General features: G+C 38.3%; 1 protein-coding gene across 24 annotated transcripts in view; it reads right to left on the bottom strand.

Moving 5' to 3' along the window:
- CARF (calcium responsive transcription factor) overlaps positions 1 to 20,953 on the bottom strand; it is a 117,633-nt gene that overhangs the window by 33,050 nt on the left and 63,630 nt on the right. For all 24 annotated transcript variants that reach the window (XR_011649230.1, XR_011649226.1, XR_011649225.1 and 21 more), the window contains one exon: positions 14,923 to 15,043. Coding sequence is in view for 8 of the 24 variants with exons in the window: in XM_071216175.1 (XP_071072276.1) it covers positions 14,923 to 15,043 (121 nt within the window). In the remaining 16 variants the exon portion in view is untranslated. The remainder of the gene's footprint in view (positions 1 to 14,922; positions 15,044 to 20,953) is intronic.

Genomic DNA, 20,953 nt, shown 5'->3' on the forward strand with positions numbered 1-20,953 from the left:
AAGTGGAAGTGCCTTTAGAGAGAATTCATCCTTTAAATGACATGAGAAAATTCGCACTGGAGAGAAACAATACAGATGCAATCTATGTAGGAAAGCTTTTATTCAATGTTGTAATCTTAGACAATATGAGAGGATTCCTATAAATGTAGTAAATGTGCTAGAGTTCTCAGTGAAAATTCTCATCTATAAACCCTCCAGAGAACGCACACATGGGAGAAATTCTATGTCTTCAACTAACTTTAATAGAACCTTCAGCAGAGGCTCTCAACTTTTAAAATACCAGAGAATACACAGTTTATAAATCTGGGGTCTGTAATCACTGTTAAAGAACATTCAGCCAGAACTCTCACCTTGGTGTGCTCAAGAAAACTTTGAGAGGGAAGCGGACTTGGCCCAGTGGTTAGGGCATCCATCCACCACATGGGAGGTCTGCGGTTCAAACCCAGGGCCTCCTTGACCCGTGTGGAGCTGGCCCATGCACAGTGCTGATGTGTGCAAGGAGTCCCCTGTCACGCAGGGGTGTCCCCTACGTAGGGAAGCCCCATGCGCAAGGAGTGCGCCCCATAAGGAGAGCTGCCCACCGCGAAAGCAAGTACAGCCTGCCTAAGAATGGTGCCAGCCACACAGAGAGTTGACATAACAAGATGACGCAACAAAAAGAAACAGAAATTCCCGTGCCGCTGACAACAATAGAAGCGGACAAAGAAGAAGACACAGCAAATAGATACAGAGAATAGACAACTGGGTCAGGGGGGAGGGAGGGGAGGGAGAGGGGGAGGGAGGGAGAGAGGGAGAGAGGGAGAGAGGGAGAGAGGGAGAGAGAGAGAGATCCTAAAAAAAAGAAAAAAGAAAACTTTGAGGAAAGATAAGCCCCAAGAATAGAAAGAAGGCAGAGCATGATTATAATGAGGATGAAGGCTCTTGATGAACACCAAATAAGTCCTGCTGAAGAAACAACTCAGTAAAATAAAATTGGTGAAAAGCATCTCTTACATTGTACCTAATACAGTGGAGGAATAGATACTGAAAAAATATACCAAGACCACTTTTACATACAACTGGGAAGAGAACTTAAACTTTTATATAATTGAAAAAATTTGGAATAGATATTGGTTTCTGAAGTGTTTTGTAAAATGTTGAATGCAGAATTGGGAGCAAATATTAAGAAAATAATTAAACCTTTGAAGTTGACTGGTGCCTTGAAATACATATGCAATAAAATTTGTTGCTGAAAATTCTACTACATTGCAATTTTTCTTAAAAAATATGAAAAATTATGAATCAAAGTGGACCTATTTTGCATTTAATATTCCATTTCTGTTGGTAAGTTAGAGTATTTCTGTTTTTAAACAGTTCTAAACATAATTACAAAATTGTATATTGAATGCAAAATAAATTTGAGAAATGAGGAAACACAATTATTTGTCTTTATTAATTAGTGTTAAAATAAGACTGTGTAGGAGAACAGATGTTGCTCAAATGACTAAGCGCCTGCTTCTCATGTAGGAGGTCCAGGGTTTGAGGTTATGGGTTCAATCCCTGGTACCTCCTTAAAACAAAACAAAACAAAAAACAAATGAAAAAAACAACTTCATTGGGAAGCGAATGTATCTCAGTGGTTGAGAGCCCGCTTCCCATGTTGAGGTCCTGGGCTCAATCCCCCACACCTCCTTAAAAAGCAAACAAACAAAATATATGACTGTGTAGAGAATAGATGAACAGAAAGAAATGAACAAACATATTCTAAATGAAAAATGAGGTAGAGATTAAGACATTGCCAGATAAACAAAAGCTGAGTGAGTTCATCATCACTAGACCTGTCCTATAAGCAATGCTAAAGAGAGTTCTATAGACTGAAAAGAAAGGACACTAGACAGTGGTTCAAAGTGGCATAAAGTAATAAAGATATCTGGTAAAGGTAAACATTTAGGTAAGTATAGATGTCAGTATAAAGAAGTATACTCTTTGGAATAGAACTCCACTACTACATACAGTTATTAAAATGCAAATGCATAAAAAATGGTAAGTCTAGGTTTCTGGAAATTTAACGTACAAAAATATAAGTGTAACAAGTACAAAAATGGGGAAACAGAGAGGTATAGGAAAAATATATATGCATGCTATTGAAGTAATTGGTAACAAACCATATACAATTGTTACATCTTTAGGATGTTAAATTTTAGTCCCCCCCCCCCTTCCTAGATCTGATATAAATAGACTCACACAGACAGAAAGACACAGGAAAAGAAGGCTCTGTCATTTTTGATCCTGCCAAGTGACAAGGAGGAGAAGGATCAAACAGCTGAGGTCCTAGGGAGAGATAAGCCATTTTGCTTCACAGCTTACAGCTCAAAGTGGGAAGAGCTGAGACTGATAATAGGAAGCCCGGAAAAAAACAAGCTCTATGCCAGGAGAGAGAGGACTACAGGATCACTTAAGTGTGATTCCTCAAGAGGCTGGACCCACAGAGCTCAAGAGGAAAGGATGAGCCCATAGGGAAAGGCAGAGACCAGCTAGAGATCGGCGGCCATCTTGCTTCAATATGAGGCAACTGATTTTGGTAAGAAAGGACCTCTTATGGTACCCTAAGTTGGACTTTTTACAGCCTTGGAACTGTAAGCTTTTACTCCAAATAAACTCTTTTTATAAAAGCCAACAGATTTCTGGGACTTTGCATTGGCATTCATTTGACAGACTAATACAGCACTCAGTACTGTACAATGCAAAAAGCAAATAAATTCTAAAGTAGGCTTTAATAGAGTGAGGGACAAAAAGAGATATAAAAATTACAAAGGCTAAGTAGCAAAATGGCAGAAGAAGGTCCAGTAGTAACTTTAAATGTCAATGGATTAAGTACTCCAGTCAAAAGGCAGAGATTGGCAGAATGGATAAAAAAGGATGACCCTGGGGAGCGCATATAACTCAGTCCTGAGCGCCTTTTCCCATGTTTGAGGTTCTGGGTTCTATCTCCGGTATCTCCTAGAAACAAAACAAATGAAAAAACCAACTTTCATGGGGGAGTGGATGTAGCTCAGTGGTTGAGTACCTGCTTCCCATTTATGAAGTCCTGGGTTCAATCCCTGGTACCAACTTGAAAACAAAAACAAAAACAAAACAACAGAAACATGACCCAACTATATGCTGCCTGCAAGAGACTCACCATATAGTCAGTGATACAAGTAGGTTGACAGTGAAAGGATGGAAAAAATTATATCATGCAAACAGCAACCAAGAGAGAGCTGTGGGGAACAGATGTGGCTCAAGCAATTGGGTGCCTGCCTCCTACATGGAAGGTCCTGGGTTCAGTTCCCAGAGCCTCCTAAAGAAGACAAGCAGACGATGCAACAAGCAGATGCTGAAACTGGCAAGATGCTGCAAGGAATAGATGACACAATGAGCAAACATTGCAGATGCTGCAACTAGCAGATACCGCAACCAAGCAGATGCCACAACCAAGCAGACACTGCCACAAGCAGACACTGCAACTAGCAGACCCCGCAACCAGCAGATTCCACAATTGCTGCAACAAGCAGATGCCACAATCAGAAGACAATGCAACCAGCAGACACTGCAACCAGCAGGGAGTGGAAGTGGCTCAAGCAGTTGGGCACTTGCTTCCCATATGGGAAGTCCCAGATTTGGTTCCTGATGCCTCCTAAAGAAGACAAGCAGACAAAGAGCAGAAAGACAAGGGAGCCAACTTGGTGGGATGGGGGGGGGGGGGCGATTAAAAAAAAAAAAAAGAGAGAGCTGCAGTGGCTACACTAATATTGACTATAAATAAACAATTATGAAGGAAAAAGATGGTCATTATACACTGATAGAAAGGACAATTCAACAAAAAGATGTAACAATTACAAATATATATGCACCTATAAGCAGAGCCACAAAATACATGAAGCAAATACTGAAAAAATTAAAGGGAGAAACTGGTGGTTCTATATTAACGGTAAAGAAACATTAACACTTATCTATTGGGGGGTGGGGAGTGGGTTATATGGGAACCTCTTATGTTTTTTAATGTAAAACATTCTGTGTGATCTATTAACTTTAATAAAAAAGTGTTAAAAAAAACAAAACACTTATCTAATAAAGGATAGAATATTTATTCAGAAGATTAATAAGGAAGTACAGAACTTGAAAGATCACTAAACTACCTAGACCTAACAGACATACAGAACACTGCACCCAATGAAAACAAATACATGTTCTGGAGTACACATGGAATATTCTCCAGGATATAGACCATGTGTTCAGGCACAAAACAAGTACCAATACACTAAAAAATATTGAATTATAATATGTATATTCTCTACCCATAACAGAATGAAGCTAGAAATCAATAACAGAGAGAGAAAGGAAAAATCCACAAATATGTTGAAGTTAAACAACATACCCTTAAATAACCAACTGGTTAAAGAAGAAATCACAAGCATAATTAGGAAATTTCTTGAGGCAAACAAAAAATGAAATACAACATACCAAAATTTATGGGATGCAGCAATAGTAGTGATGAGAAGGAATGTATAGCTCTAAATGATTACATAAGAAAAAAGAAGAAAAACTTCAAATCAGACACCTAAACTTAAAACCAAAAGAAATAGAAAAAGAAGAGCAAACTAAACCCAAAGCAAGCAGAAGGAAAGATATAATGATCAGAGTGAAGATAAATGAAATTAAAACAGAAAATAAAATCAACAAGCTTGAAAAACCCTTAGATATATTGATGAAAAAGAAGAGAAAGGACACAAATAATGAAATCAGAAATGAAGAGGGGGACATAACTACTGACCCTGCTGAAATAAAAAAAAGGGAGGGGGCAATACTATAAACAACTGTATGCCAACAAACTAGACAATGTAGATGAAATGGACAAATTCTTAGAAACATAAATTACCTACATTGTCTCAAGAAGTAGACTATCTCAACAAACAAAATACTAGTACAGAGATTGAATCAGTAATCAAAAACCTCCAAACAAAGAAAAGTCCAGGACCAGATGTTTCTGAAGGAAATTCTACCAAACATTCCAAGAAGACCTTACTCCAATTCTGCTCAAACACTTTAAAAAACTGAAAAGGAGGGAACACTTCCTAACTCATTCTACGAGGCCAGTATCACTCTTATACCAAAGCTGGATAAAGACACCACAAGAAAAGAAAACTACTGACCAATATCTCTTATGAATATAGATACTAAAGCCTTCAACAAAATACTAGGAAACTGAATCCAACAGCATATTAAAAGGATTATACACTATAATCAAGCAGGATTTATCCCTGGTGTGCAAGGTTGGTTCAAAATAAGAAAATTATTTAATGTAATGCAATACATTAACAGAATGAAGGAAAAAAACTACATGAGCATGTCAATTGATGCAGCAAAGGTATTTGACAAAATACAGCACCCTTTCTTTATAGTAACACTAAGAACAACAGGAATAGAAGGAAATTTCCTCAACATGATAATAGGCACATATGAAAAGCCCACAGCTAATATCCTGCTTCATTGGTAAAGACTGAAAGCTTTCCTTCCAAAATCAGAAATAAGACAAGGATGCCCACTGATACCACCGTTACTCAACACTGTACTGCAAGTTCTTGCCAAAGCAATTGAGTAAGACAAAGAAATAAAAGGTAACCAATCAGAAACGAAGGAGTAAAATTTTTTCTATTTGCAGATGATATGATCCATTAAACAGAAAATCCTGAAAAACTGACAACAATATTCCTGAAGCTAATAAATGGATTCATCAAAGCAGCAGGGCACAACATCAACACCCAAAAATCAGTAGTGTTTCTCTACACAAGCAATGAACCGTTGGACCAAGAAATCAAGGGAAAAAAATCTCATTCACAAGAGCAACTAAAGGAATATATGTATCTAGGATTAAATCCAACCAAGGATATAAAGGACTTGTAGACAGAAACCTACAAATGTTGCTAAAAGGAATTAAAGAAGACCTAAATAAATCAAAGCATGTTTCATGTTCATGGATTGGAAGACTAAATACCATTAAGATGTCCACACTATCCAAAGTAATTTATAGATTCAATGCAATCCCAATCAAAATCCTAACACCCTTATTTGCAGAAATGGAAATGCCAGCCGTCAAATTTAAATGAAAGGTTGAAGGACCCTGAATAGGTAGTTACCTTGAAAAAGAAGAATGCAGTTGTAGGACTTGCACTTCCTGATCCTAAAACCTATTTCAGAGCCACAGTAACCAAAAGAGCATGATTCTGGCTGGCACAAGAACAGACATATAGACCACTGGGACAGAACTGAGAGCTCAGAAATCAACCCTCACATTTATTGCTAGCTGATATTTGACACGGTCGCAGGGAACACTCAAATGGGAGGTAACAGTCTCTTCAACAAATAGGGCTGGTAAAACTGGCTATGGATTTGCAATGAAAGAAGGGAGGACCCTTACCTCAAACACCATATTAAAATATCAACTAAAAATGGATCAAAGATCTAAATAGAAGAGCTATAACTATAAAACTCCTAGAAGAAAATGTAGGGAAGCATCTTCAGGACCTTGTGTTAGGCCATGGCTTCTTAGACTTTATACCCAAAGCGAAAGCAACAAAAGAAAAAAATAGATAAATGGGACCTCATCTAAATAAAAAAACTTTTGTTCCTCAAAGGACTTTATCAAGGAAGTAAAAACACAACCTGAAAAATGGCAGAAAATATTTGGAAACACATATCCAGTAAAGTCTTAATATCTAATATATGTAAAGAAATCATTCAATTTAACAACAAAGAGACAAACAACCCAATTTAAAAAGTGAACAAAAGGCTTGAACAGATATTTCTCCAGAGAATATACACAAGAGCCAGAGAGCACATGTGAAGATGCTCAACATCATCAGCCATCAGGAATGCAAATCAAAACCACAAGGAGAGAGCGTTTCATACCCATTAGAATGGCTGCTATTTAAAAAATGGAAAATAATAGATGTTTGAGAAGATGTGGAGAAACAGGAACACTCATTCACTGATGCTGACAATGTAAAATGGTACAGCCACTGGAGACAACAGTTTGGTACTTCCTCAGAAAGCTAAGTACAGAATTACTATATGTCTTAGCAATCCCACAACTAGGTATATACCCAAAAGAATTAAAAGCAGGGGCTTGAACAGATATTTGCACACTGATGTTCATAGCAGCATTACTTACTATTGCCAAAGGTGGAAGCCTCACATGTGTCCATCAAATGATGATGATCCAGATAAGTAAAATGTGGTATATACATAAAATGAAATATTATTCAGCTGTAAAGATGAATGAAGTCCTATACCTGTGACAACATGGATGACCTTTTGAGGCAGGTTAGTATAGTGAAAGAGGGAAGGCAGCTGAGACCTAGCAGAGAACATGCCTGACAGACATCATGGCCAGCAGACAATATGGCCTGCAGACAGCATGGTTATGACACCCCGCACAGAGACCTCCTGAGGGGAAGGCTGCTACTAAAGAACAAAGCTGGAAAGATCCCGCTAGACACAGGCTTCCCCATTGACCCGCTTGACATTGATGACTGTACTTAGGAACCTTTCTTGTGTAATTGAAACAGTCTAGTATTACATACTGCCTAAGAGTTACCTCCTGAAAGCTTCTTTGTTGCTCAAATGTGGCCTCTTGCTACCTTCCCCTGGTGTGACTCCCAGGGATGACCCTCCCTGGCACTGAGAGATTATTACCAAGCACCAACTAGCAGTGCATCTGGAAAAAGACCTTGACCAAAAAGGGAAAATGGTAAATACAAATGAGTTTTATGGCTAAGAGATTTCAAAGTTGAGTCAGAAGGTCATTCCAGAAGTTACACTTGTGCACATCTAAGCAGGCTCTCACTGACTGCCACAGTAAACATGCCTCAAATAGAGGGGCTCCTGAGGGCTCTAGAGATATCCAGAAACTATACGCAGGGCAGACAGCTCAGGAATTTGGCACCCTGTCAGTGGACCTTACTTTGGAATTTACGCTCCTCAGTATAGAGTTAGACTCATTTATTGGTTCTCTACACCTGGCTCTTCTGCCCCTTTATTTATTTATTTATTTTTCTGCCTCTTTTATTTGAACCCATAATTAGCACTATACTTGATAAGCATATGTCCTAGAGTCTTAAATCTTTGGCCCGCCCATGTGCCAACTGAGCCCTGAATTTTAGCAGAGTTGCAATTCTTACACTCCAGTTCCCTGGATTCAACCAGGACAATTAAAAATGAGATGATAATGGACAACGCCTATCTCAAGGAATACAGAGTGTCTGCAACTGCAAGCAAGACAGCTCCATCCATCTGCCTCATGGGATCTCAGTGTTCTCTCAATTAGAAGTAGAGTGGGCATCACTATCCCAAAATCCTCAAGATTGGGAAATGAACAATAGACTAAAGTAGACTTATTATTACTCTACTATAGACTTATTATTATTCTAGAAATGGAAGAACTCTTATCATTGATGTAAAAGCAGTGGCCACCAGAGTTTCTGAGGGAATGGGAGAAGAATAGGTTTAATATGGGGGAATTTTCAGGACATTGGATTTATCCTGCATAACACTGTAGTGACTGATACAGGACACTGTATATTTTGTCATGACTTACAAAATTGTGTGGACAAAGTATAAATTATAATGTAAACTATAGTCCATGCTTAGTAGCAATGCTTCAATGTATTTATCAGTTGTAATAAATGTACCACACTAATGAAGGATGCTGTTAATGGGGGAAGTATGGAAGGGGGAGGGAGTGGGGCATATGGGAGTTCCTTATATTTTTTATGTAACATTTATATAATCTAAAGCTTCTTTAAAAATAAAAAAATTACTAAAAAAATTTTTTTTTGAAGTGGTCTATAACCATTATTGCAAGATCATGCTGAACAATTCTAACATCCTAAATATGCCCTACATTCTATCTGTGATGGTTAGCTTAATGTGTCAACTCTGCCAGGTGATTGTGCCCAACTGTTTGGTCAAGCAAACACTGGGCTAACTGTGATATAAGTGCATTTGTGGACTTTAGTCTCCAGTGATTTTACTGCACGGATAGCTGATTACATCTACATTAAGCAGGGAGACTGCCATCAGCAATGAGTGATGCTTTATCCAATTAGTTGAATGCCTTAAAAAAGGAAGTGATTTCAGCATTCAGACAATTTCCCAGCTTGTCTTTGGACAGGCAGCGTCTCCTGGAAACTCATCAAGGACCTTCATCGGACTTTCATCAGAGCCCCTGGTTTGTAGCCTGCCTGCAGAACCTGGACTTGTGCATCCCCACGGTCATGTGAGACTCTTATAAAATCACATACTATTGGGAAACGGACTTTGGCCCAGTGGTTAGGGCGTCCGTCTACCACATGGGAGGCCCGCGGTTCAAGCCCCGGGCCTCCTTGACCCATGTGGAGCTGGCCCATGCGCAGTGCTGATACGCGCAAGGAGTGCCCTGCCATGCAGGGGTGTCCCCTGCGTAGGGGAGCCCCACGCGCAAGGAGTGCACCCATAAGGAAAGCCGCCCAGCGCAAAGGAGGGAGCAGCCTGCCGAGGAATGGTGCTGCCCACACTTCCCGTGCCGCTGACGACAACAGAAGCAGACAAAGAAACAAGACGCAGCAAAAAGACACAGAAAACAGACAACCGGGGGAGGGGAGGGGAATTAAATAAATAAAAATAAAAAATAAAAAAAAAATAATAATAAAATCACATACTATTGACAAAAACCTCCTGTTGATTCTATTTCCCTAGAGAACCCTGACGAATACACCATCTAATCTATTCTTCCCTCCCCCTCTTCGGAACCTATAGTTATCACTAAGTTTCAATTTTTGAAGAATAAGATTTGAATCGATAGAAGGCAGAATTAGTGAAATAGAGGACAAAACATCTGAACTTTTAAAGCCAGAACAGAAAGTGAAGAGAATGGAAAAAAATGGAACCATGTCTTGGGGAAATGAACGACAATGCAAAATGCACAAACATGAAGTATCAGTGTCCCAGAAGGAGAAAAGAATGGAAAAGGGACAGAAAGAATATATGAGGAAATAACATCTGAAAATTTCCCAATCCTTATGAGAGACATAAATATCAATATCCAAGGAGGACAACATATCCCAAACACAATAAATCTGAAAGGCCTACTCTGAGACACCTATTATTCAGAATGACAAACATCAGCGAGATAGAGAGGATTCTGAGAGCAGCCAGAGAAAGCAATGCATCACATACAAGGGAACTTCAAGAAGACTAAGTGCTGCTCTCTCATGAGAAACCATGGAGGTGAGAAGAAAGTGGTATGATGCATTTAAGGTACTGAAAAGAGTAAAACTGCCGTCCGAGGATTCTGTATCTGGCAAAAATGTCCACCAAAAATGAGGGTGAGTTTAAAGTTTACACAGACAAACAAAAACTGAGAGAGTATGTTAATAGACCAGTTTTACAAGAGCTACTAAAGGGAGTGCTGCAGTCTGAAAGGCAAAAACCAGGGCAAAAGACGTGGAGAAGAGTGTAGAAATGAAGATTATTAGAAGGGTAAATTAAAGGGTAAAAAGACAAACAATGTTAAGATATGACACGTGAAAGCCAAAGGATAAAATAGATGAAGTAATTAATGCCTTTATAGTAATAACATTGAACATTAATAGACTGAATTCCCCAGTCAAAAGATATATACTAACAAAATGCAGAAAAAAAATATGAGGCATCTATATGCTGTCTACAAAGAGACTCACCTCAGTTGTAAGGACACAACTAGTTGAAAGTGAAAGGTTGGAAAACGTTTTTCCACACAAACAGTAATCAAAAAAGATCTGAAGTAGCGATACTATTGTAATATTGGACAAAGTAGATTTTATATGAAAAACTGTTATAAGAGATGAAGAAAGACATTATATATTAATATAGGGGCAATTCACCAAGAAGAAATAACTATAATAAATATTTATGCACCTAAAGTGGGTACCCCAAGATACATGAAGTACATACTGGCAAAACTGAAGAGAGAAATGGATGTCTCTATAATAATAGTTGGAGACTTCAATACACCATTCTCAGAATTGGATGACATCTGGACAGAGGATAAATTATAAAACAGAGAACTTGAATAATATGATAAATGAACTAGTCCTAATAGACGTTTATAGAGCATTAACCCCAAAACAGCAGGATATACATTTTTTTCAAGCACTCATGGATGCTTCTTTGGGATAGACCATATGCAATGCACAAGACAGGTCTCAATAAATTTAAAAAGTTTGAAATGATACAAAACACACTGTGATCATAACAGAAAGAGGTTGTTAATAACAGATGGAAAAAAGGAAAATTCATAAATACACGGAGATTAAATGACACACTCTTAAATAGTGGGTCAAAGAAGAAACTGAAAGAGAAATCAGTAAATATTTCAAGATAAATGAAAATGAGAACACAATATATCAATACTTATGGGATACAGGAAAGGCAGTGATGAGAGGGAAATTTATAGGCCTCAATGCTTATTTTTTTAAAAAAGAAAGAGTTAAAATGAAACTGCACATCTGGAGGAATTAGTAAAAGAACAGCAAACTAATCCCAAACCAAGTCAAAGGAAATAAAGAGTAGGGAAGGGAACTTGGCCCAATGGATAGGGCGTCTGCCTACCACACGGGAGGTCCGCAGTTCAAACTCCAGGCCTCCTTGACCCATGTGGAGCTGGCCTATGCGCAGTGCTGATGCGCGCTGGAGTGCCGTGCCACGCAGTGGTGTCCCCCGCATAGGGGAACCCTACACGCAAGGAGTGTGCCCCATAAGGAGAACTGCCCAGTGTGAGAACAAAGTGCAGCCTGCCCAGGAATGGCGCCGCACACATGGAGAGCTGACACAGCAAGATGATGCAACAAAAAGAAACAGATTCCTGGTGCCACTGATAAGGATAGAAGCAGTCACAGAAGAACACACAGTGAATGGACACAGAGAGTAGACAACTGGGTGGGGGGAAGGGGAGAGAAATTTTTTAAAAAAAGAAAGAATAAAGATCAGAGCAGAAATAAATGAAATTGAGAACAGCAACAAAAAACAGGATCAACAAAACCAAAAGTTGATTCTTTGAGAAGATCAACTAAATTGACAAGCCCTTAGCTAGACTGACAAAGAGAAAAAGAAAGAAGATGCAAATAAAATCAGAAACAAGAGCAGGGACATTAATACCGACACTGCAGAAATAAGGAAGCTCATAAGAGGATATTATCAACAACTGTATGCCAATAAACTAGACAATGTAGATAAAATGGAAAAATTCCTAGAAACACACGGACAACCTACACTGATCCTAGAAGAAACAGAAGACCTCAACAAACACTATCACAAGTAAAAGAAATTGAAACAGTTGCCAAAAACTTACCAAGGATGAAAAGCCCAGGATCAGATGGCGTCACAGGTAAATTCCACCAATCATTCAAAGATGATGTAATACCAATCTTGCTCAATCTCTTTTAAAAAACTGAACAGGAAAGAATGCTACCAACCTCATTCTATGAAGCCAACATCACCCTAACACCAAAACCAAATAAAAATACTATGAAAAAGAGAAAATTACAGACCAATATCTCTAATGAATACAGATACAAAAATCCCCAACAAAATACTTTCAAACTGAATCCAAAAGCACCTTCAAAGAATTATATACCAGAATTAAGTGGGTTTTATCCCAGGTATACAAGGGTGGCTCAGCACAAGAAAATCAATTAGTATAATACACTACATTAATAAACTGAAGAAAAATCACACGAGCCTCTTGATTGGTGCAGTAAAGACATTTGACAAAATACAACATCCTTTCTTGATAAAAAAAATTCCAAAAGATAGGAATAGAAGGAAGCTTTCTCAACATGGTAACGTGCACATATGAAAAATCCACAATTAGCATTGTACTTAAAGGTGAAAGACTGAAAGCTTTCCTACTGAGACTGGCAACGAGACAAGGATAACCATTGTCAACACTGTCATTAAATATTTGCTAGAAGTTCTAGCTAGAGCAATTGGGCAAATAAAGAAACAAAAGGTACCCAAGTAGGAAAGGAAGAAGTAATACTGTTGCAAAGTACATTATTACGGAAGTGAAAAGAAAACTAACAGAAGGAAGAAAATTTTAGAAATCATGTATCTGATCAGGGTTTAATATCTAGAATAAAAAAGTCCTACAACAACAAAGCAATAAACAACCTAATTAAAAAATGGGCTTAGGAATTAAATAGGTATTTTCCAAAGATGATACACAAACGACCAATAAGTACATAAAAAGATACTCAATATCATTTGCCATTAGGCAACTACAATTCAAAACCATACTGAGATACTACCTCATACTCACTAGAATGGAATTATTGGGAAACGGACTTTGGCCCAGTGGTTAGGGCGTCCGTCTACCATATGGGAGGTCCGCGGTTCAAACCCCGGGCCTCCTTGACCCGTGTGGAGCTGGCCATGCGCAGTGCTGATGCGCGCAAGGAGTGCCGCGCCACGCAAGGGTGTCCCCCGCGTGGGGGAGCCCCACGCGCAAGGAGTGCGCCCGTGAGGAGAGCCGCCCAGCGTGAAAAGAAAGAGCAGCCTGCCCAGGAATGGCGCCGCCCACACTTCCCGTGCCGCTGACGACAACAGAAGCGGGTGCCGCTGACGACAACAGAAGCGGACAAAGAAACAAGACGCAGCAAACAGACACCAAGAACAGACAACCAGGGGAGGGGGGGAAATTAAATAAAATAAATAAATCTTTAAAAAAAATAAAAAAGAATGGAATTATTTTTAAAAAACAAAACAGCAACAACAAAAATGGAAAATAATAAGTGCTGGGAAGGATGTGAAGAATCCGAACCTATTACAATGTTGGAGGGAATGTAAAATGGTGCAGCTGCTATGGAAAACAGTTTAGCAGTTAATAAAAAGTTAAACATATAATAACCTTTCACTTTTTAAGAATACCCCAAAGAATTGAAAGCAGATACTCACACAGAACACCTATACATCAATGTTCATAGAAGTATTATTCACAACTGCCAAAACTAGAAGTTAAGTGTCCAGCAACAGATGAATGGATAAAAAAAAGTAAGTGGCATATACATGTAATGGAATATTATTCAGCCATAGAAAGGAATGAAATTTTGATGCATGCTTCAACAAGGATGAACCTTGAAGACATGACATTGACTGAAATAAGTCAGACTCCAAGGATAGATATTGTATAAGTCTACTTCTATGAAATAGTCAAGTTACCTGGGGTGGGGGAGAGTTAATGGGTAGTTTATGTCTAATGGGCATAGGGTTTTTGTTTGGGGTGATGGAGAAGTTCTGGTAATGATGGTGGTGAGAGTAGCATAGGATTGTGAATGTGATTAATCCCACTAATTGGTATGGTTGGGATTGGTTGAGATAGAAAATCTTATGTTGTATATACGTTTATGCAATTTTAAAGAGAGAGAGAGAGAAAGAGAAGCTAAAGATACAATGACAATCCATGTGTCTACATTATTCAGGACTGAAGCTAATAATGGAGGAGAAAATGCTCAAAAGGACATTATTGGAACAATTAAAAACAATGGCATATAGACTGTATGATTTATATCACTTAAATTTCTTGAACTTAATAATCGTACATGAGATTACATAAGTGAAAATCCTTGTTCGTAGGATATACATATAAAAATATTAATTGCTCAAGAAGCATGATGTACAACTTACTCTCACATGTTTAGAAAATATAAATACATGCAAACATACAAACATCCACACAAGGAATGATGTACCAAATGTGGCAAAATGTTAAAAGTTGGTAAATGTGGATATCTGGGTAAGGAATATATTATAGTCCTCTTTATTGTTTTTGCAACTTTATTTGAAAATGAAATGTTTTTTAAAGTTACAGTAAAAGAATATAATGCTTACCGGGCCGGACAAGTGGCTTTGTAGAGCTGACAAGACTTGCTTTCCTGCTCAGTGATTTTTCTTAACTGGAAACCTTTTCTTCTTGGCCCATACTGACATTCCATTACCACGGCTCTGCTCCCTGTGGGCCAAGACCGACTATAGATATTAATTCAAATGTCTACCTGTTCTGAATACTAAACTATTTGGTGGTGGCACTGTCAAAATCTACACTTTCAATTAACTTTAAGGGGAAAAAACCATCAGTTAGCCTTACTGAGATGTTCAAAAACATAAATTTAAATGATTATCATAAGAGAAATGCAGACCACCTGACACCCACTAGAAAGACAATTATTAAAATAAATAAATAAATGGAAAATAACAAGTTGGGAAGGATGTGGAGAAATAGGAGCCCTTGTGTATGGTTAGTGGTAAATGTAAAAATGGTGCAGTCACTGTAGAAAACAGTTTGGTGGTTCCTCAAAAAGGTAAACATAAAATTGCCATATGACCCAGCTATCCTACTTTTAGGTATATCCCCAAAAGAACTGATGGCAGGAAGTCAAACAGATATCTGTACACCAATGTTCACAGCAGCATTATTCACAATAGCTAAAAGGTAGAAGCAACCCAAATGTCCATCAACAGATAAATGAAAAAAACAAAATGTGGTACAGACATACAATGGAATACTACTCAGCCAGAAAAAGGGATGAACTGACAAATGACACTATATCCATTGAACATGGAAGTTATCAGGTTGAGTGAAATAAGTCAGACACAAAGCTATAGATATTGTGTGATTCCACTTACATGTAGTAGCTTATATATGTAAACACTTAGAGACAAAGTAGACTACAGGTTACTAGGTACAGAGGGGAGAGGGAATGGGGAGTAAATACATGATACGTGCAGTGTTTTTGTTTGGGATGATAGGAAAGTTCTGGTGATGGATGGTGGTGAGGGTAGCACAATACTGTGAATGTAACTGATTGCAGTGAAAGGTAAGCTTGGGAAGTTGTGATGGGAAGGTTATAGCGTATATATGTTCGCATAATTTGAAAGAAAAAAAAAGTAACTGAAGAGATAATGACGATTAAATACAATACATGATTATGGACTGGATGTAATAACAAAGGAGAAAAGGCCCAAAAGAACATTATTAGGATTTATGAAAAAACTGAAATATAGACCGTAAACTTTATGTCAATCTTAAAGCTTCTGAACTTTATATCTGTACTTAAGGTGGTTACATAAGTGTTTACAACTGCAAACAGGACAGTTCCATCCATCTGCCCCACGGGATCTAAGGCCCTCTCAATTACAAAGAGTGGGCATCACTATCCCCAAACCCTCAGGGATGGGGAATGAACAATGGACTAAAGTAAACTTATTATTATTCTAGCAATGGAAGAACTCATCATTGATTTAAAGGCAGTAGTCATCAGAGGTTCTAAGGGGAGGAAGAGGGAAGAATAGGTGTAACATGTATTTCTGAGACATTGGAATTGTCCTGCATGATACTACAATGACAGATAAAGGCCATTATACATTTTATCAAAACCAATAAAATTGTTCAGGGCAGAGTGTAAACTATAATGTAAACTGTAGTCTATGGCTAGTAGCGATGCTTCAATAAGTATTCATCAATTGTAACAAATGTACCACATTAATGAAAGATGTTGTTAAAGTGGGAAAGTGTGAAGGGGAGAGGGTGGGGCATACATTTTTTTAATTTAAAAAATTTATTGAAGTATACCACTCATACATAAACATACATAAACAATAAGTGTATAGTAATAGTCGTGAACTTACAAAACGAACATACATAACATGGTACAGGGCTCTCATACCTCACCTCACCACCAATATCTTGCATTGTTGTGAAACATTTTTAATGAATGATGAAAGAGCATCCTCAAACTATTACTATTAATACTAACCAAAGTATCTCACATTTGGTATATTTTCCCCCCAACCCACTCTATGATGATGATGATTATTTTCATATCATTTATACATGAACATACATAAACAGTAAGTGTATAGTAACAGATGTGAACTTACAGAGCAAACATACATAACATCATACAGGTATGGCGGACTTGGCCCAGTAGTTAGGGCGTTCGTCTACCACACAGGAGGTCCGCGGTTCAAACCCAGGGCCTCCTTGTCCCATGTGGAGCTGGCCCATGCACAGTGCTGATGTGCACAAGGAGTGCCGGGTCACGCAGGGGTGTCCCCCGTGTAGGGAAGCCCCACGCACAAGGAATGCACCCCGTAAGAAGAGCCGCCCAACGCGAAAGAAAGTGCAGCCTGCCCAGGAATGGTGCCGCACACATGGAGAACTGACACAACAAGGTGACGCAACAAAGAGACCAGTTTCCCATGCTGCTGACAACAACAGAAGCAGACAAAGAAGAACACACAGCAAATGGACACAGAGAACAGACAACTAGGAGGTACGAAGGGAAGGGGAGAGAAATAAATAAAAATAAATCTTTAAAACAAAAACAAAACAACCACCAGGGTGCAGAAAATGCTTTCCAGGAGTTCGTCGAATCCCGAAGCACAGATTTTTATGCTATAGGAATAAGCAAACTTATTTCTCGTTGGCAAAAATGTGTATATTATAATGGTTCCTATTTTGATTAATAAAGATGTGTTTGAGCCTAATTTTAATGATTTAAAATACATGGTCTGAAACCGCAATTCTTTTTGCATCAACCTAATATTTCTGCTCTAGCTCACAGAGGACACTCTCGCATCTGCATCATCAACCACAATTCTCATCCACCTCTGGGTTTACTGTGTTATTCAGTCTCTAGATTATTCTCTGGCTTTCTTTCAATTGACATTTATATCCCTAGACTACCCTTTCCAGCCACTTTCCCATTTATAAACCAGCTCTTACTCACTATAATGTGTTACTTTCAACTCTATACATTTCCACACTTTTACAGTAGAGTTAATTAAAACTGCTACGTACACTAAGCATCACTAGTCAATCTCTGTCCTCCTCTTATCTCATTTAAGAATCCACCACCTACCACCAGATCTTGAAGATGTTTTCCTACATTTTCTTCTAGAAGCTTTGTGGTTCTTGCTTTTATATTTAGGTTTTGGATCCATTCGAGTTAATTTTTGTATAAAGTGTGAGATAGGGATCCTCTTTCTTTCTTTTGGCTATGGATACAGTTCTCCCAGCACCATTTGTTGAATGGACTGTTCTGCCTGTGCTGGTTGAGTCTGACAGGCTTGTTCAAAGTCACATGACCACAGATGTGAGGTTCTGTTCCTGAACCATCAATTCAGTTCCATTGGTCTATGTGTCTGTCTTTATGGCACTACTGTGCTGTTTTTTAACCACTGTAGCTATGTAATATGATTTAAAGTCCAGAAGTGAGAGTCCTCCAACTTCATTTTTCCATTTTAAGATGTTTCTGGCTATTCAGGGCCTCTTACTCCTCCAAATAAATTTGATAATTGTGTTTTCCATTTATTTTTAAAATGCTGGTGAATTTTTATCAGTGTTGCATTGAATCTGTATATCAATTACATCTTAATGATATTTAGTTTTCCAATCCATGAGCATGGAATATTTTTCCAATTATTTAAGTCTTTTTAAATTTCTTTTAACAATGCATTGCAGCCTTCTGAATATGTGTGCTTTACATCCTTAGTTAAGTTTATTCCTAAATATTTCATTCTTCTAGTCATTTTGTAAATGGAAATTTTTTCCTGACTTCATCCTCAGATTGCACATTACTTGTGTCTTTTGAAGTCTATTTCATATAAGTATACCTACTTCGGCTTTTATTTTTAATTTTTTTGTTACTGCATGCATGGAGTATCTTTTTCCAGCCTTTCACCTTCAGTCCATTGGTATCCTTGGGACTAAGGTGAGTCTCTTGCAGACAGTATATGGATGACTCATATTTTCTTATCCATTCTGCCAGTCTCTGTCTTTTGATTGGGGAATTTAATCCATTAACATTCAATGTAACTACTACAAAGGCAGTTCTTTTTTTTTTACCCATTTTGAGCTTTGCATTTTATCTGTTGTATTTCAGCACTTTTTTGAGACTTTTTGCTATTTTTACTGATACAATTTTCATTTCTAGACTCTCTTCCAAGCCTCTCTCTCCTGTCTTTACTTTTCAGACTGTAGCACACCCTTTAGTATTTCCAGGAAAGCCAGTCTCTTGGTTAAAAACTCTCTCAGTTTCTGTTTACCTGTGAATATTCTAAACTCGCCCTCATTTCTGAAAGTCAATTTTGCCAGATATAAGATTCTTGGCTCTAAGTTTTTCTCTTGCAGTATCTTAAATACATCCTAACACTGTCTTCTTGCCTCCATGGTTTCTAATGAGAAATTGGCACTTTATCTTATTGAGTATCCTTTCTACGTGATGCATTGCTTTTCTCTTGGTGCTCTCAGAATTATGCCTTTGGGATTTGACATTATGATTAGTATGTGTCTTGGAGTTGGTCTATTTGGATGGCAGTACGTTGCACTGCTTGGACACAGATATCCATGTGTTTCACTAGGGTTGGGAAATTTTCTAGCATTCTTTCTTCCAATATTCCTTCTGCCCCCTTTCCCTTGTCTTCTCCTTCTGGGACACACATGACACATATTTCCACATCTCTTGTGTTTAGTCCCTCAGACCTTGTTCAATTTTTTTCCATTCTTTTCTTCATCAGTTCTTTTGTATGTTCACTTTTGGAGGTCATTTCTTTAAGCTCACCAATCCTTTCTTCTGCCTCCTCAAATCTGCTGTTTTACGATTCCAGTGTATTTTTAATTTCACTTATTGTACCTTTCATTTCCATAAGATCTGCTATTTTTCTATGTATGCTTTCAAATTCTTCTTTCTGCTCATCCAATGTCTTCTTAATATTCTTAATCTCTTTAGCCATCTCATTGAATTTACTTAGGAGATTTTTTTTGAACATCTATGATTAGTTGTCTCAATTCCTTTATGGCATCTGGGGCCTATCTTGTCCCTTTAACTGGACTATATCTTTCTGTTTCTTGGTATGGGTAGCAGTTTGATATGATTCATGAATTCCAAAAATAGATACTGGATTATGTTCATAAACTGGTCTGTACCTGGGTGTGATTAAATTATGATTAGGTGTAAAACATTATCCATGTGATGCAGCAGTGTTCCAAAATGTATTCACCTAATGCAGTGAATGTGCCATGATGATGAAAGAGGTTGTTGATGTGGGAGAAGTGTGATGAGGGGGGTGGGGGGTATATGGGGACCTAAGTTTTTTTTAATGTAACATTTAAAAAATAATAATAGAGAAAAAATTATGATTAGGGCTTTGATTGGGCCACATCTGTAGGGTGCTGAGTCCCCAACTCTTGGTGGATGAGGACTCACAGACAAAAAGACATGGCAAAGGACAGAGCTGGAGTTTTGATGCTGGAGTCTTGGGCTGGAGCCCTGGGAAGTAAGAACACAGAGGAGCTTGGTCATAAGGAAAGAGAGAAGAACCCGGGAAGAGAAAGAAGCCATTTACCTAATAGTCTGCAGCTGGTCTTGTGGAGAAAACAGAGGAGCTGAGCCCAGCGAGAGAAATGAACCCTGAGAAAAGAGGAACCCAGGAAACCTGAACCCTGGCAGATGTCAGGAGCCATCCTGCTCCAACATGTGGCAAAAGACTTTGGTGAGAGAAGTAACTTACGCTTTATGGCCTGGTAACTGTTAACTCCTACCCCAAATAAATTTCCTTTACAAAAAACAACCAATTTCTAACATTTTGCATCAGCACCCCTTTGACTAATACAGTATGGATTGTAATTTTTTGTTGGCTTGGCATCTGGTTTATCAGATGTATTTATTCTGGGTGCAGTTCTCTCTTTAGTTTAGGGCTTTCTTGCCCTTTCTCCCTTGTTGGTTGTGTAGTAGGAGCTGAGGATGTAGTTGGTGCTATAAGCTGTGAGGCTCAAACTGCCTACATTGCCCTAGGGCCTGCTGAAGCTTCTCCTATGTTTCTGCTTTGCCAGGGGTAGGAACAGAAACACAGCCATGAA

The sequence above is a fragment of the Dasypus novemcinctus genome, chromosome 7 (assembly GCF_030445035.2).
Source record: "Dasypus novemcinctus isolate mDasNov1 chromosome 7, mDasNov1.1.hap2, whole genome shotgun sequence".
NCBI lineage: Eukaryota > Metazoa > Chordata > Mammalia > Cingulata > Dasypodidae > Dasypus > Dasypus novemcinctus.